Source organism: Nomascus leucogenys, chromosome 15 (genome assembly GCF_006542625.1).
Source record: "Nomascus leucogenys isolate Asia chromosome 15, Asia_NLE_v1, whole genome shotgun sequence".
NCBI lineage: Eukaryota > Metazoa > Chordata > Mammalia > Primates > Hylobatidae > Nomascus > Nomascus leucogenys.
Genome location: NC_044395.1, coordinates 63,720,547 through 63,739,130, shown reverse-complemented (window position 1 = coordinate 63,739,130; position 18,584 = coordinate 63,720,547). Strand labels below are relative to the sequence as shown.

Here is an 18,584-nt window from a genome sequence, read left to right as displayed (position 1 = left end):
CCATATATCGGGGGAGGGTCCTGGTGGGAGGTAACTGGATTATAGGAGAGATTTCCCCGATGCTGTTCTCATGATTGTGACTGAGTTCTCTTGATATCTGATGGTTTAAAAGTGACACTTCCCCCTTTGCTTTCTCTCTCCTAGTACTTGATTCTCCTTCGCCTTCTACCATGATTGTAAGTTTCCTGAGGCCTCCCCAGCCATGCGGAACTGAGTCAATTAAACCTTTCTTCTTCATAAATTGCCCAGTCTCAGGTAGTTCTTTTCTTTTCTTTTTTTTTTTGAGATGAAGTCTCACTCTGTTGCCCAGGCTGGAGTGCAGTGGTGCGATCTCGGCTCACTGCAACCTCCACCTCTCAGGTTCAAGCGATTCTCGTGCCTCAGCCCCCCTGAGTAGCTGGGACTACAAGTGCACGCCTCCACGCCCAGCTAATTTTTTGTATTTTTAGTAGAGACAGAGTTTCACCATGTTGGCAGGCTGGTCTCAAACTCCTGACCTCAGGTGATCCGCCCACCTTGGCCTCCCAAGGTGCTGGGGTTACAGGTGTAAGTCACCACGCCCGGCCACAGGTAGTTCTTTAAAGCAGTGTGAAAACGAACTAATACAACAGGCAATAAAAAATGCTGGTAAGGATGTGGAGAAAACAGAACCCTCATACATTAAAACTACTATGAAAAAATTAAAAGTCCAATAAAAGAAATAAACTGTAAAGTTGAAGAAGTCTCCCAAAAAGTAGAACATAATGACAAAGATGGAAAACAAGAAAGAAATGAAATTTAAAGAAGCAGGCTAGGAGATTTCATATCTTAATGGGAAGTTCCAGAAAGAGAAAACAAAAGGGAAGAATTAATCCAAGAAATCAAAGGGTACACTGAGAATATTCCATAAACTTCTAAAAGAAGAAAAAACAAACAATTAGATCAGATACAAATAATCAAGAACTAGGATGGCTTTGGATTCTCAATACTTACACAGTAAACAAGAAAACAATGAGGTATGGACTCCAATATCTGAATGAAAGAGTTTTCAACCTTTAATTCTATATCCAAGTACAAGCACAGAATATGCCATTTTCATAAACAGCATCTCAGAAAACTTATTGCCCATGCCCGCTTTTGCAAGAAGGTACTGGAGGATGTGCTCTACCAAAGGACAGTGTAAATCAAGAAAAAAATAAGACATATCATAAAGAAAACTGGAGATCTAACACAACAGAGACATATAGGAAGATCTCAGGATAAATACTTGCATCTGACACAGAGGGCAGCTAGTCCAGATTAGAAGAATGTAACTCAAAAGACAGTCATAATGAGGGTTGTTATCACCAAGATAACTGCTAATGTAAGAACAGAATGTCCAGGAAATACGAAGAGAACACAAAATAATTGTTTTGTTCCCTTAGAAGGCAGGAGGGGATGAGATATAATCCAAAGCTGAGGTGAAAAGATCACCTTTAGATAGGAACAACTGCTACTGAGACTCCAGAGTTCTGAACACAGATGAAGTGGACAATATCGAAGCTGTCTGTCTTCGAACGGTTTCTATTGTCTCTGTAAATTAGGAAGAAAACCCACTTGCTAAGCATAAAAGAGAAGGGGTAAGTTTGGGGTTTGAAGAGGGGGGAAAAGTTGAAATAACTGTTAAAAATAGTAGGAAAAGTTAACTAGGGAAAGATAGACTATCTAAGCAGTGTTGAAACTGCTGCACTGGTTCCTCTATTAATTTATGATCATGAATCTGCTCCGTCGAAACTTTTCTTCGGCAGTACTTGGCTGCTTAGATACAGATTATCTAGTTATGGGGGCTCATCAGAGTTACAATTTCATTTCATTTGAAGAAGGGCAAAGATAAGAATATAAGTTAGAGTATTATTTAAATAATGAGCTATGAACTTTAACATGGATAAGAAAGAAAATGAGAAAGGATAACATGTATTAAATGGTTAGGATAATGCCAAGGCAATATTAAGCAATAAAAAAGACAGGCTATTATTATTACTAACCACAGTCCTCCAGCAGTAAGTGATTTCCATCACTCTAATTTGCAATCATATATATATATATATCTCACTCTCTTCTACCACATTGAGCTCTTTGAGGATGAGTAGTATGTCTTACTCATCTTTGTCTTTTCCCAAAGCCTAACTCAGTAGTTAGCATGCTGTAAGAGGCTCTTAAATGTGTATGATTAAACCAACAAATCAAATACCCTGCTTTTAAGCTACCCATATAGGGCATTATCACCTTAACATTAATTCAGAAAAATAGATATCTCCTTAACATTAATTCAGAAAAACAGATATTTTCAAGAAAGGCATCTAAGGGCCACTGACGATTCAATGGTGGAAATTTACTAAGTAGCTAACAGCATGATTGATAGGAGTTTTCTTGTACTGCAGACTATAGAATTAGCATGAGGAAGAAAATGAGTTAACACACAGTACATGAAAACTGAAAGTATGTTTTCTCATTTTTAAGGGGCAGGAGGGACCAATCCCTGCCTCTATTTTTAATCAGTTTAGTACCCCACAATGCTTCATGAAATGTATACTCCAAAGCATAACCTAGCCAATGCTGATCAAATATATGCATAAAGACTTCAAAGTAAGTTCAAGAACATATACTAATCTGTGAGCTGGCCAGGCCCTTTAACTTCCTCTTTGCTTTAGGCAGAGAGCAGATCCCCCAAATAAGAATGTACTTTCCCTGGTTTATTGAAGGCCATCTTTTTTAGCTGTAGATCCAATTGAAAAAAAATAGGATTTTATTTATGCTGTTGCTTAAGTTAATATAATGTTCATTTAAAAATATTCATAGGGAAAAATATACAGCTTTGATATAATAGTAGACATATATAGGATATAGTGAATTACAACCTTAAGTGTAAGCTGTGCTAAAAATCATCTTTAGTAAATGTGTTCTTTGAAACTGTTGGTCCTCGTAAGTCTGAAGCACTATGTAATACCAATACGCTACTAAAACCAGCCAGGCCCAGTAGCTTACCCCTATAATCCCAGCATTTTGGGAGGCTGAGGTGGGAGGATCTCTTAAGTCCAGGAGTTGAAGACTAGCCTGGGCAACAAAGTGAGACCCCGCCTCTAAAAAAATAAAAATTAAAAAATCAGCTGGGTATGGTGGCAGGCACCTGTGGTCCTAGCTACACGGGAGGCTGAGGCAAGAGGATCCCTTGAGACCAGGAGGTTCAGGTTGCAGTGAGCCATGTTCAAGCCACTGTACTCCAGCCTGTTATGACAGAGCGAGACCCTGTCTCAAAAAATATATATACTAAAACACCTAAACTTCTAGGTCTAATACCTTATGGAAAATATATGCAGAGTTTTCATCTGAGATGACAAAACAGTTCCTTGTCTCTATATTTTCTAACCTGTATTCTAATAAGCAGAAGTCACAACAGAAACTAGGAAAAGGGGATTTCAGGCAGTGAACAAAAAGGAAAGAAAAAACGTTTTGCAATAGGATACTTCTTAGTCCAATTTGACTCCCTTCAACACTCTTGTTTTTGCCTGAAGGTCCCGAGAACTGTCCCATCTCTACTTTCAACGAAAGAACTTGCAGTTTCTGGCCAGAGTTGACCTCTTTCCCAGAGCTACTACAGAAAAAAGAGCACCTGCTCTGGCTGCATCCCCATTCACAATTGCTGATTTGTAAATTAAGCAATTCAACTACAGCAATGTGTGTGTTTGTTAGTCATTAAGAACAATACATTTGAGGGGGATGGGTTGAAAATAAAAGAAAAAACAAAATGATAAAATGTTTGGGTTTTGGGAAAACAGGAAAGAATGACAGATACAATCCAAAGCAGAGCTTGTCTGCCAGCAACAAGGGAGAAACCTGGCAACAGATTACAAAGGTTTCCTTTTCCTCTACCGTCTTCTCTTTACTTCAGTGAAAGTTAAAGACACATCATAGGTGGTATAAACAGGGACATGCTAGATCAAGTTTGGGTACAAAACTGTAATCTAATCTATCTGCATTTCAGAGTAATACCCAGAGGACAGACATCTTCATATAGCTACTGAACATATTCTTTTGCTTGTCCCGTACGCAGCTCAAAATCATCAAATAGTAATGTGCAATTTTACCTATAAATTCAGGATAAACGTAATGAAATTTTTTAAAAATCTAAGTTTTCTTAGAAATAAAAAATAGCCAAGCACAATGGCTCACACCCAGCCATTTTGGGAATCCCAGCATTTTGGGAAGCTTTGGAGGGAGGATCACTTGAAGCCAGGAGTTTGAGGCCAGCCTGGTCAACATAGCAAGACTCTTGTTTCTAAAAATAAAAAAAAAGATGCCAGGCATGGTAGCATGCACCTGGATCCCAGCTGCTCAGGAGGATGAGGCAGGAGGATTGCTTGAGCCTAGGAGTTCAAGGCTACAGTGAGCCGTGATCATCACTGCACTCTAGCCTGGACAACAGAGCGAGACCTTGTCTCTAAAAAATTAAAATTAAAAAAAGCTTCATAATTATCATTAGACATAGTTGTGGCCAAAATTCTAGTTAATAAAAAATTCAGGCTAAGAGATACACTTATAAAAACATATTTTTAATAGAAATATCCTTTTGCATAAAACTTTTCTTATAAAAATTTTTCAAAAAATACAGATACAATCTAACAAAAATTATGCTAAAATATCAGTCTTTCTCTGATGATTCAGAAGATACTTGAAGATTCTGCCTAGCTTCAATAATTTATTGAAAACATGACATGAGTCTCATAAAATAGCTTAGAAGTAGTTCCCCAGTTTGAGTTATTATTTTATTTCTTATATCACTCTTGTATCTTCTACATCAATAACCACTAGATAACAAATGTTTGCTGCACCTAGGGAATAATATAATCCTTTACTGTGACTTGTCTGTAAACATTTTCTTAACTAAAAATTAATTCCAAATTATCTGAAACAGATGCTATCCAAACAATAACAAGTATATTCCAACGAGATGCAACATGGCCTGGCTATTCTTTTATAGATTCAATCCCATAAACCCAACACCCAACTTGAGTTGTTTTTGTTTTCAATGAAGTAAAATTACCATAGATATGAAAGCTGTATTACCTTCATAATGTTAACTAAATCTGTTTGATAGTAGCGATCCTGATGTGCATTTGCTGCCGCTAGGGTAAGAAGATAATCATTCCTTGCATGGGTAGCTTTGGAATTACACTCAGATCGCCGGGCTTTTAACTAAAACATAGCAAAGTAAAATAATCAGTGGAAACTGATATTGTACTACAAAACACATAGGAATCCTATTCTTAGTTTGCAATTAATGGCTCCCCAACAAGAATAAAGGTAACCATGTGGGGAAAACATTTATACATATATAAAAATTATTCATCACTACTGAGGAATGAAACAGTGACTAGAACTGTTACACAGGGCAGGAGGATTTTCAAATATTTGCTTAACATACTTCTAAAGCTTTGTAGATAACTTAAAAATATTTGCCCATTTTATTCAAATGACTAAATAAAGGTTCTGAAATAAGTACCTTATCTTCAAAGGTATGGGTAAATCTAGTGGAGTTAGAAAACAGTTTTTTAAAAATCAGCACTCCTAATGTGCCAGATGAACTGCATGCTAGTTTGAAGCCTGGCAGCCACAGCCAGGTCTCTAAGCTTACTTAATCAGGCATTATACAGTGTGAAGTTTCCGAAGGAAAAACTCAATCACATCTGGCCCAGAATATCACTCAGGGGTCTAAATCTAAATGAAATAGATTTTGTAGAGCTTTCCAAAGCCCCCGGATTAAGTCTCTTGGACTAAGAGCTAAAGACAATAGGCTACCTAAGCAGGTAAGCTCCAGAAACTTATCCCTAATGCAGTCTTGAGAAGCAAGTGTGTCCAAGGTGTTGACAGCTGGGTGCAAAACCCCCATGAACTGGGAGGGAAAGTTCCTCCCTGAGTCAGTGACTTTAAAATGCTTCTCTAAGGTAGAAATAATCCACCTCCACCCTCAAAGATCCAATTCTCTGTTTTACAAGCTAAGAGGTTTCTCAGTTGTGAAATACACTTATTGAAAACTTACCTTTACACTTGCCTTCTGTAAACTGATTCTTGATTGAAAAAGACTAAGTTTAGATCTATAATAAAAATAGAAAAGTATGTTTAATAAAATCATCTAATTATGTCACAATAAAATTACTAAATATATTATTAAATTTTAAAAATAAACTTTTTTGAAGATACTGCTCTAAAAAAGAATGAAAAAATGGAAAACCAAGAGTAATGATTATTTTCCTTTATTTTACTACAGGAAGAATTTATTATTATGGTAAAACAGGAAATACTGGGATTAATATAAGAAAAATATCCAGAATGACCAAAAAAAAAAAAAAAAACTTGACCAAAAAAAAAAATCAAAATATATTGGTGTCTCCTAATAAACAAGAGCCATCAAACTATAGACTATTCTCAGTACCATACAACTTCATACACTTTAGTTCCTGCAAAGGTTAGAGAGACCCAGAGACAACCAACCTATGGAGGCAAGCACCAGCAAACTTTCAGGGCTGTGTGTGAAAGACTCTAACAAGACCAGGAAGGCAATAATGCAATCAATAGGCTCTACGAAGTCCTTACTTCTGTTATTTCCCCCATTAAAAGTACTTCTTGTTTGGGTACCTGCCTGTGTGCCTCCTCTGCTCTAAGGGGGTGTTTTGAACTTACTGAGAAAGTCCTGGGACTCTCTGCCCTGTATGATGTAATCTTCTCCCACTCTTGTGTTCTTATCTCCCTTGATCCTTTTTCAGTTTGGGAGAGTAACCATAATCTAACAATAGGTAGTACAAACATGTTGATTTTACCCAAACAGCTACAGATAACCATATGGAGAAAGTCAACAGACAAATGCTAGGGAACAAGCAACACTCCTAGGACCAGTGATTTTTTTTTAAAGCTGCAATGTTTGTCTTGACTTCAGTGTCAGGGTGATTTCTATGGGAGAATTCAATACATGTGCTGGCAGCTGTGCCTCATGAAGTAAAGTTGCTGGCCAGTTTGGGACTGGATGATGGAGCAGTCAGTCTTTGAAAAGCCAGTGTGAAGAGGATAGGAAAAGGAGCCTCTTATTTTTCTAACAAGAGAAAACATTCAGGGATGAACACATATGTAGCCCAACTACTTCTCCATCGTTAAAAAAATTGGGTTTAAAAGATTCCTGTTATTTTTTACCTTGTCATAGTCATATTTCATAATGATTTTATTTATTTATTTATTTTGAGATGGAGTCTCGCTCTGTTGCCCAGGTTGGAGTGCAGTGGCATGATCTCTGCTCACTGCAACCTCCGCCTCCCGGGTTCATGACATTCTCCTGCCTCAGCCTCCCGAGTAGCTGGGACTACAGGCGCCTGCCACCACGCCCAGCTAATTTTTTGTATTTTTAGTAGAGACGGGGTTTCACCGTGTTAGTCAGGATGGTCTCGATCTCCTGACCTTGTAATCCACCCGCCTCGGCCTCCCAAAGTGCTGGGATTACAGGCGTGAGCCACCGCGCCCAGCCCCAATTATTTTATTTTTATTAATCATATTCCTGTTCATTTTATCTAGAAAAGTAAAGGCTACAAACTCAAATCTCTGAGAAAGTCTTTTCAGAATAAGACTGTGTTTGGGGATATTCCCAGTTCTCCTTTTTTTACAGTCGTTACCCAAATAGGCTGAGTTGCATGTAGATCTTCCAATATAAGGTTTTAAGTTTCTGGCTTCTGCTTTATTTCCTAATCCTAATATACTTCTTGTGCAGTATTAAGGTAGGTATTAGCGATAGATAAAATAAAACAGTACCTGTTCTCAAACATTGCAATCTAGAAAAAATAAGGCAGGATTTTTACACCCAAACACCACACAAATAATGAACTATACCATGTGCTACTCTTTACCACCTACCCTTCAAAATTAATGTTCCTTGGGGTTCCAAACTCAACTTCTCACCTATTCTATATACTATGTAACTACCATCTGATAGGCAACTGACCCTCAAAGCGAGATCCTGAGGCCCAAATTCTCATTTAAGTGCCAGATATTTGATTACCTTCCAAACATATTCACCCCGGTGTTTCCCAGGCTCTTCAGAATAAACATATCCAAAATGAAACTCATCATCTCCTTCAAATTGTATCCCTCTTCCTTCTATGGTCTCTCCTAATGTGTGCATCTCCACACCATCTATCAAATCATCTATCAAAACTATAGGTAGTACAGTTTAACTTCCCCTTCCTGATCTTCCTCCTCATCTCTACTTAGAAAATTTATACTCATTCCTCAAGATTCTATCCAAACATCACTTCTTCTATAAAGCTTTCCTTTATCATTAGGCAAAATTAACCTTTATATTTTCTAGGCTTTCCTAAGAGTGTTTTCACATTACTACTGCAAGTAAGTTATTAGTTAATATTAAGTGACTTTAGGCACTTAATTTCTTTGAGTTTCTAATTCTAGGCCTTAAACTCCTTGAGGGCACAAAGCTTACCTTACTCATCTCTGTACTTACCATACCCAGTATAAAGTATTCAACAAACAGTGAATAAATGAAGATAAAGTGCCATTCCTAACTCTATAGTTGAAAAGTTAATATTAATGTGTCTAGCTTGCTGTATCCCCTCTGAATTTCGGTCATGTTAGAAGGCAATTGCTTGTGATCAGCTCTGTGAATTAGACCCTATCAAATCCCCACTTCTCAGAAATGGCCCTCCACTGTGCTCATGTTCATCCTGTGGGCTGTGGCTAAATTAGCTGTTTATACATGCTTTACAAATCTGTCAATTCTCTGTTCTAGGATCTCTGAAAGTTTAAGAAAACAAGTTTCTAAAAATGACTATGACAGTATATTCCCAATGGACATCTAATCTAAAAACTTTAGGTCTTATTGAGAAGATGGGTTCACTGACTCTATAAAAGTACAGGAAATATTTGTATGTTCAAAGAATAAAACAATAAATACAATAAAACAAATTAGGGAAATATTAAATGTGCTTTCCTGTAACATCAAATCCTTAATGAATACTCACTTACCAGCCCTTGATAAACCAGGGAGCCCCTGAATTTTCACAAGTTGCTTATAAGGTTGCTTACATTTCTTGTGAATAAAAACTGTGTTAGAAAGATAGCCCCCTCCTTGCTGGTCTGTTTGTAAAGGTGTTCAAAGCCCTTCTGATCTTATGACTAGGAGTTCAGACTCCTAGATTTTGCATCAGTCAGCACATTGACCCTGAGTCTCAGCTCTCCTTCTCACAGATGTCTTCAGAGTCCAGTTCTATAACATGCTTTCTCTCATCAACTTTTTATCTTTCCTCAAATTGTCATTGCAAAAATCTCTATTATATTGCTTGCTTTATATCACCTTCTATTACCAGTTGCAGTTCCTTCTTTTCCTACTTATGCTTAAAAAAAAAGGTCTTATAATTCACATATATTGAAAGGGAAATTCATACAATTGCTAAAGCATACATGAAAAATTATGTATATATACACTAGATTTTTGTGTAAAAGAAAAAAACAGTGCCTGGGGCAGGGTTTCTACATGGAGGTCAGTGCTTTCGTTCACTTGATGTGTTCACGGACCTTCAGAGGCATCTTGAGGATCACAGGAATTTCCAACTACAACTGATTGAGAATCCAGCATGAGAAAAATGAGGCTCTTAAACCCTGATATTCAGACACCATAGCAGTGACTTCAGGCTTTTGATAAGCTTTCAAGTCTGTAAATACAATGTTCATTTACTTTCTTTTTCAAAATTCAATTTAATGTGAAAAACTGACGAATCTAATATTCCCATTTTGCTATATTAATTCAGATAAAAATGAGCCAATTAAAAAAATGTGACCTAAAGTATATAACATATGTAGGTCAAATGAAACCACCACTACCTGAGAATGGGTCCATGCTCACTTCCAACAGAGAACAAACTATTAGCAACAATAACATTTATTTGCATAATAATTTTCTCAGAAATGTTAAAACACATACTTTGCCTCGATGTCAGCTTTCTCTCGTACTGCATGAGCCATCTGTTCAGTCTCAAAGTATTTCTTTTTGCCTTTAGCTAAATCTTTCACTGTCTCTTGTAATTCAGTTTGGATCTTTGTCAATTGGTCCACACACTGTAAAATACAAAAGTACAGTCATTGTGATTTTAGTTTTCAGGCTTACAGAAAATGACTTCGTCCTAAGGACTATACACTATGCCTTCAGGATGGAAATCCAGGGGAAAAGTCAGTACTTTCAGTGTCCTCCAAATTGCAAATTAAAATCCTGGTATTTCCATCTCAAGTACTACACATCAAACAGTGTCACAGTTTGCCTAACAACCATACATTGAGAAATAACCCGAGTGCTGCTGCTGACTGACATTAAGGTAAGACATGGAAGAGTAACTGTGAAAAATGTTCTTACTGTTGGAGATATCATGATAATAAAAGCAAAAGAATAAGGCAATTCTGTATTTCTCCATAATCTTAACAAAGTCTCCCTTTATGTTTGGGTAACCGATAGTGCAAAGGGTACTGAAGAATTCACCCCTTAGACAAGAGGGAGTGAAATCTGGGTAGTCTGACTTGGTAAGTCCAAGGTGAACAAGAGAAGCACGAAACCTGGGTACCACATAACAATTACTCAAAACCATCCCCTGCCCAACTCTGTGGATACACATATACATTCGAGGAGAAGGGATGGACATAACAACTAAAACAATGTTTAATCAATTAACTCTTATAACACACTGGGGCCAAAGCAACACTGCCTCAGGACCCTTCTGAGTATCCAAAGGAGATTGACCCCACTTTGAAACAAACCAATGAGAAGTTTCACCAGCCTGAGGCCAGCTTAGAGCAGTTACATCTAAAAACTTCTAAGCCTGAAATAGCACTGGTGGAGACTGGCAAAAGCTCAGCAAAGCAGTTAGAGACACTGGTGAGGGACTATTGTGCAAGGGTGAATAGTGTGGAGGAGGGCAAGGACATCAGAAGAATGAGGATAAAACAAGAATAAACTTAACCATATGACACACAGGCTAGACTTTCCCAGAAGCTGTTAGGTGTTAAGAAAGGACTACAGGGGATGAGACATCTAGAAGATTCCGCATGGACAGATAAAAGCAAAATAACCACTCATATTTATTAAGCACTTAATAAGTGTTAGGCTGTGAAGGAAAAGGTTAAAAAAACACAAAATAAAACAAAACTTTTCCCCCTGCACGAAACTGGGCCTTTGCTTAACTTTCTAGATCTGTGTTTCAATAGAAACCTGATGAGAAGACATAATGTCAGCTGTGTTATTAGGCAACATTGCTTACAAACCCTGGTAGGCAAACTGCATCAATTTGGGATAAACTAAAAATTAACTATAAATATCTGATAGGAACCCTCCACCCCAAATCAACAGAATATACATTCTTCTCAGCACCACACTGCACTTATTCCAAAATTGACCACATAGTTGGAAGTAAAGCACTCCTCAGCAAATGTAAAAGAACAGAAATTATAACAAACTGTCTCTCAGACCACAGTAAAATCAAACTAGAACTCAAGATTAAGAAACTCACTCAAAACCGCTCAACTACATGGAAACTGAACAACCTGCTCCTGAATGACTACTGGGTACATGACGAAATGAAGGCAGAAATAAAGCTGTTTTCTTTGAAACCAATGAGAACAAAGACACAACATACCAGAATCTCTGGGACACATTCAAAGCAGTGTGTAGAGGGAAATTTATAGCACTAAATGCCCACAAGAGAAAGCAGGAAAGATCTAAAATTGACACCCTAACAACACAATTAAAAGAACTAGGGCAGCAAGAGCAAACACATTCAAAAGCTAGCAGAAGGCAAGAAATAACCAAGATCAGAGCAGAACTGAAGGAAATAGAGACACAAAAAACCCTTCAAAAAATCAATGAATCCAGGAGCTGGTTTTTTGAAAAGATCAACAAAATTGATAGACTGCTAGCAAGATTAATAAAGAAGAAAAGGGAGAAGAATCAAATAGACGCAATAAAAAATGATAAAGGGGATATCACCACCGATCCCACAGAAATACAAACTACCATCAGACAATACTATAAACACCTCTATGCAAATAAACTAGAAAATCTAGAAGAAATGGATAAATTCCTCGACACATACACCCTCCCAAGACTAAACCAGGAAGAAGTTGAATCTCTGAATAGACCAATAACAGGCTCTGAAATTGAGGCAATAATTAATAGCCTACTAACCAAAAAAAGTCCAGGACCAGATGGATTCACAGCCGAATTCTACCGGAGGTACGAGGAGGAGCTGGTATCACTACTTCTGAAACTATTCCAATCAATAGAAAAAGAGGGAATCCTCCCTAACTCATTTTATGAGGCCAGCATCATCCTGATACCAAAGCCTGGCAGTGATGCAACAAAAAAAGAGAATTTTAGACCAATATCCCTGATGAACATTGATGCAAAAATCCTCAATAAAATACTGGCAAACCGAATCCAGCAGCACACCAAAAGCTTATCCACCATGATCAAGTGGGCTTCATCCCTGGGATGCAAGGCTGGTTCAACATATGCAAATCAATAAACATAATCCAGCATATAAACAGAACCAACGACAAAAACCACATGATTATCTCAATAGATGCAGAAAAGGCCTTTGACAAAATTCAACAACCCTTCATGCTAAAAACTCTCAATAAATTAGGTATTGATGGGACGTATCTCAAAATAATAAGAGCTATCTATGACAAACTCACAACCAATATCGTACTGAATGGGCAAAAACTGGAAGCATTCCCTTTGAAAACTGGCACAAGACAGGGATGCCCTCTCTCACCACTCCTATTCAACATAGTGTTGGAAGTTCTGGCCAGGGCAATCAGGCAGGAGAAGGAAATAAAGGGTATTCAATTAGGAAAAGAGGAAGTCAAATTGTCCCTGTTTGCAGATGACATGATTGTATATCTAGAAAACCCCATTGTCTCAGCCCAAAATCTCCTTAAGCTGATAGGCAACTTCAGCAAAGTCTCAGGATACAAAATCAATGTGCAAAAATCACAAGCATTCTTATACACGAATAACAAACCGAGAGCCAAATCATGAGTGAACTCCCATTCACAATTGCTTCAAAGAGAATAAAATACCTAGAAATCCAACCTACAAGGGACATGAAGGACCTCTTCAAGGAGAACTACAAACCACTGCTCAATGAAATAAAAGAGGATACAAACAAATGGAAGAACATTCCATGCTCATGGGTAGGAAGAATCAATATCGTGAAAATAGCCATACTGCCCAAGGTAATTTATAGATTCAATGCCATTGCCATCAAGCTACCAATGACTTTCTCACAGAATTGGAAAAAACTAAAGTTCATATGGAACCAAAAAAGAGCCCACATTGCCAAGTCAATCCTAAGCCAAAAGAACAAAGCTGCAGGAATCACACCACCTGACTTCAAACTATACTACAAGGCTACAGTAACCAAAACAGCATGGTACTGGTACCAAAACAGAGATATAGACCAATGGAACAGAACAGAGCCCTCAGAAATAATGCCGCATATCTACAACCATCTGATCTTTGACAAACCTAACAAAAACAAGAAATGGGGAAATGATCCCCTATTTAATAAATGGTGCTGGGAATACTGGCTAGCCATATGTAGAAAGCTAAAACTGGATCCCTTCCTTACACCTTATACAAAAATTAATTCAACATGGATTAAAGACTTACATGTTAGACCTAAAACCATAAAAACCCTAGAAGAAAACCTAGGCAATACCATTCAGGACATAGGCATGGGCAAGGACTTCATGTCTAAAACACCAAAAGCAATGGCAACAAAAGCCAAAATTGACAAATGGGATCTAATTAAACTAAAGAGCTTCTGCACAGCAGAAGAAACTACCATCAGAGTGAACAGGCAACCTACAGAATGGGAGAAAATTTCTGCAATCTGCTCATCTGACCAAGGGTTAATATCCAGAATCTACAATGAACTCAAACACATTTACAAGAAAAAAAACAAACAACCCCATCAAAAAGTGGGCAAAGGATGTGGACACACACTTCTCAAAAGAAGACATTTAGGCAGCCAAAAAACACATGAAAAAATACTCATCACTGGTCATCAGAGAAATGCAAATCAAAACCACAATGAGATACCATCTCACACCAGTTAGAATGGCCATCATTAAGGTCAGGAAACAACAGGTGCTGGAGAGGATGTGGAGAAATAGGAACACTTTTACACTGTTGGTGGACTGTAAACTAGTTCAACCATTGTGGAAGTCAGTGTGGCGATTCCTCAGGGATCTAGAACTAGAAATACCATTTGACCCAGCCATTACATTACTGGGTATATACCCAAAGGATTATAAATCATGCTGCTATAAAGACACATGCACACGTATGTCTATTGTGGCACTATTCACAATAGCAAAGACTTGGAACCAACCCAAATGTCCAACAACGATAGACTGGATTAAGAAAATGTGGCACATGTACACCATGAATACTATGCAGCCATAAAAAGGATGAGTTCATGTCCTTTGTAGGGACATGGATGAAGCTGGAAACCATCATTCTCAGCAAACTATCACAAGGACAAAAAACCAAAGACCGCATGTTCTCACTCAGAGGTGGGAATTGAACAATGAGAACACATGGACACAGGAAGGGGAACATCACACACCAGGGCCTATTGTGGGGTGGGGGAGGGGGGAGGGATAGCATTTGGAGATATACCTAATGTTAAATGACGAGTTACTGGGTGCAGCACACCAACATGGCACATGTATACATATGTAACTAACCTGCACGTTGTGCACATGTACCCTAAAACTCAAAGTATAATAAAAACAAACAAACAAATAAATAAATAAATAAATAAATATCTGATAGAAAAGCCATGGCTTTGGGCTTCTGTAAGTATGGTGTATCTGGACATGTCCCTTACAGAGACGCTGGAAGCTCTGTCTATAGAGTTGTTGTAAAAAATTTTAGTCTCCTTTAGGGGCTAAAGCTGGCTCTGCAAATGTGTCTCACTCCCTTGTCCTAGACCTGTCACTTGGAGACCAAACAGAATAACTGGTCAGCTATGTGGACCGAGACATACAATAGTGGGAGAATTATTTCCATTAATGCTAGATGCTTCCCTATTGGCAAATTGTGTTTCCTGTTCTCTGTCCTTCTCAGTAAACCTCTTGTCAGGTGTGTCCTATGAGAGCCACGGGAGTCTGAATGCTTATTACTTCTAAAAAGATCCCTTGTGGGCACTGCACAAGTGCTATGTTTCGCACTTTACAGGTATTATCACATTTAGTCCTTGAAACGACTCCATGAAAAAGGTAGTAGTAGTAGTAGTAGTAGTAGTAGTAGTAGTGGCAGCAGTAGTAGTAGTAGTGATCCCATTAAGATGAGAAAATAGACTCAGATGTTAAATAATTTACTCCGAGTCACACGGCAAGAATGTGATGATACCATTTACTATGCAACCCATTAAAGTGTGTACCCTAGTTCTGTGATGACCATGTTTTAAAATATAGTGTAAACTCATGGTGAAACCCCGTCTCTACTAAAAATACAAAAAAAACTTAGCTGGGCGTGGTGGTGGGTGCCTATAGTCTCAGGTACTCGGGAGGCTGAGGCAGGAGAATGGCATGAACCCGGGAGGCAGAGCTTGCAGTGAGCCGAGATCATGCCACTGCACTCCAGCCTGGGTGACAGAGCGAGACTCCGTCTCAAAAAAAAAAAAAAAAAAAAAAAAAGATATAGTGCAAACTGCATCTTATAGATGTAGTTTATCTTAAAAGCTTTAAAAAAATTGACATATAATTCACATACAAAAAAATTCACCTTTTTAAAGTATACAATTCAATGGTGACAAGGTTGTTCAACCATCACTCTGCTCGAATTCCAAAACATTTTTCTACCACAAAAAGAAACTCTGTATCCATTAGCTGTCCCCATTTCTCCCCACCTCCAACAACAATTAATCTACTTTTTGTCTCTATGGAGTTCCTTTTCGGGATATTTAGTACAAATGGAATCAAATAATATGTGGCCTTATGTTTCTCACTTCTTTCACTTATCAAAACATTTTTAGGGTTCATTCAAGTTGTAGCAGGTATCAGTACTTCATTCCTTTTTATCGCCAAATAGTATTTTGTTACATATAAACTAAAAGTAAGCCTTTATCTTGCAGAAAGAATAGCTGTTTTCCCCCCTAAATTGTAATAGTACTTATCAAATACAAAGCTTTTGTTTAATAAGTGATAAGATGACAACCTGACACTCCCATAAAGAAGTGCTAAACATTCTAATAATGCTGTGTTTACAGGTGTGAAGAGCTAAAAGCAGGCTCCATGGCTACAATTTTGATATTAAGAACCAAAAACTGGGTCAGGTGCGGTGGCTCACACCTGTAATCTTAGCACTTTGGGAGGCTGAGGCGGCCAGATATCTTGAGCCCTGGAGTTCGAGACCACCCTGGGCAACATGGTGAAACCTCATCTCTACAAAAAAAGTACAAAAATCAGCCCGGTGTGGTGGCAAGCACCTGTAGTCCCAACTACTTGGGAGGCTGGGGTGGAAAGATCACTTGAGCCCAAGAGGTTGAGGCCACAGTGAGCCGTGTTCATGCCACCACACTCTAGCATGGGTGACAGAGCAGAGAAAAATTCTGTCTCAAAAAAAAAAAAAAGGAAGAAGTTAAAAGTATAGTCTCTGAGTATGACAAAGACACAATAATAAACTTGCTAATAACTTGAATATAGGAATAAAAGTAAAAGTAACCTGGGCCAACACATCGAAGTACTACAAATGATTAGGTTCTCTAACCCAGTAATAATGCCCTAGAAATTTATCCTAAGAAAAAAATTTAAAAAGTTAATTTTTACTGTAGACTTAAGGGTAATGTCCAAAACCAGATGTATAATTAAAGAAGGCAGAATGGAAAATTCACAAAATAATAAAAAATAATAAACATAAAGGTTATGTAGAAACATGAACAATTAATTAGGAAATTGGGAGAATGAGGATAAAAGGAGTAAGAGAATTAAGTAGTCTACTATGGTGAAGGCATTTACATGTATTTTTCTATAAACCTGTTTCAATATTAAGCTTTGTTTTAAAAGCATTGTACAGGATTTGGAATTAGGAAGTACTAGTATATTCAAGTTCCACTCTGTTATTTACTACCTAAGTCTCTTTAACATTTTTAGCTTTAGTTTTATCATTTGTAAAATAATAATAATTAAATACTATCAGGGTTGTGTAAAAATCAAATGAGACTATAATGGATATGGCAGCAGTTGGCAAACTCTAAAGTGTTATACAAATGTGAACCACAATATTTCAAGGAAGGTAACTAAACTCTAGTATAAATGAGAAAGATACGGACAAAAGTATGGTTAAGTAAACATAAGAATGGCAAAAAGCCTTAAGTTATTGTGGCTCTCATTCTAATTTTTAAGCAAATGTCAGCATACAGAAAATAATTTCGAAAAATGTAATAATTCTCGTAATCCTCATTATAAACTGGGGCTCTTCATAATTGTAATATAATTGTGTTTATCTTCCAAGCATTATAAAAGAAAATAGTCTAATTAGAGAAAATCTTAAAAAGAACATGAACTTTAAAATGTTATAGAGGAAGAATTTTAAGTCAGATTGGTTCTGATCATGACAGAACAACTTGGATCAGACTACCTTTCTCTAGTCTGGAAAGTGCAAAAGTTGAACAAAATACATTTTTAAAAAACTGCCAGCATTAAAGAACACCAACACACACTGGACTTAAAGGACTAAGACACCCGGCAGAAGAGGAATACACCAAGGTAAGTCTTAAATTCAACTTGACGTTTTTCCTCAGAGCATTTGTTGAATCATGGTATAAAGCAATAGGACAGAAACAGAAAGTGGCATTTTTACTAGACTGGGGAGACAGAGGTTGGAGTTTAGGGATGCCAAAAGAACAGGAACTTGAGAGGTAAGGGTCTAGAAAGAGGGGTACTGCAGAAAAGCAAGTCCAAAAATCTGTATGCAATTTCCCCTTGGTTAATAGATGACTTCTAAAAAGCAGGTGTTGGGTAAAATGCCAAGAAATCCAGTAGAGAATCATAGCCAAGAGGCTAAAGAGTGAGCAGAGATCAGAGCATCAGAGCAGCTACATGATGTTGAGAAGACAAAGGTTAGAGTTCAAGTCTTGTCAAATTAGAAGGGTCTTGGTAAGCACCCTATATTTTCAGTTAAAACTCTAGGAGTAAGTGAAACAGAATAGCCCTAAAAAGCCTGAAACCAGAGATCCTAACAGAATCAAGGTGATCTAATAGCATTTTATCCGCCTGCCAGAAGAAAGCTTAACCCTCTTTGGAAATAACATCTTCCCAGAGCCTCTACAATTTTTATCCACAATGCCCAATATTGTGAGTCATAATCAAACAGAAGACCCAAATAACCAAAAATCAAGAAAAACTGCAGGCAGTTAAAAGAGACCTACAGTAATTCAGATAGTGAAATTATATAATAGAGATCAGTAGTAACATGTTTAAGAGGATAAAGGAAAAACATGGAGAATTGTACCAGA

General features: G+C 37.6%; 1 protein-coding gene across 4 annotated transcripts in view; it reads right to left on the bottom strand.

Moving 5' to 3' along the window:
* FCHSD2 (FCH and double SH3 domains 2) overlaps positions 1-18,584 on the bottom strand; it is a 335,209-nt gene that overhangs the window by 161,812 nt on the left and 154,813 nt on the right. For all 4 annotated transcript variants that reach the window (XM_030829076.1, XM_030829079.1, XM_030829077.1 and 1 more), the window contains exons 6-8: positions 9,992-10,125; positions 6,056-6,110; positions 5,083-5,211 (exon numbers count right to left, since the gene is read on the bottom strand). In XM_030829076.1, coding sequence (XP_030684936.1) covers positions 5,083-5,211; positions 6,056-6,110; positions 9,992-10,125 — 318 coding nt within the window. The remainder of the gene's footprint in view (positions 1-5,082; positions 5,212-6,055; positions 6,111-9,991; positions 10,126-18,584) is intronic.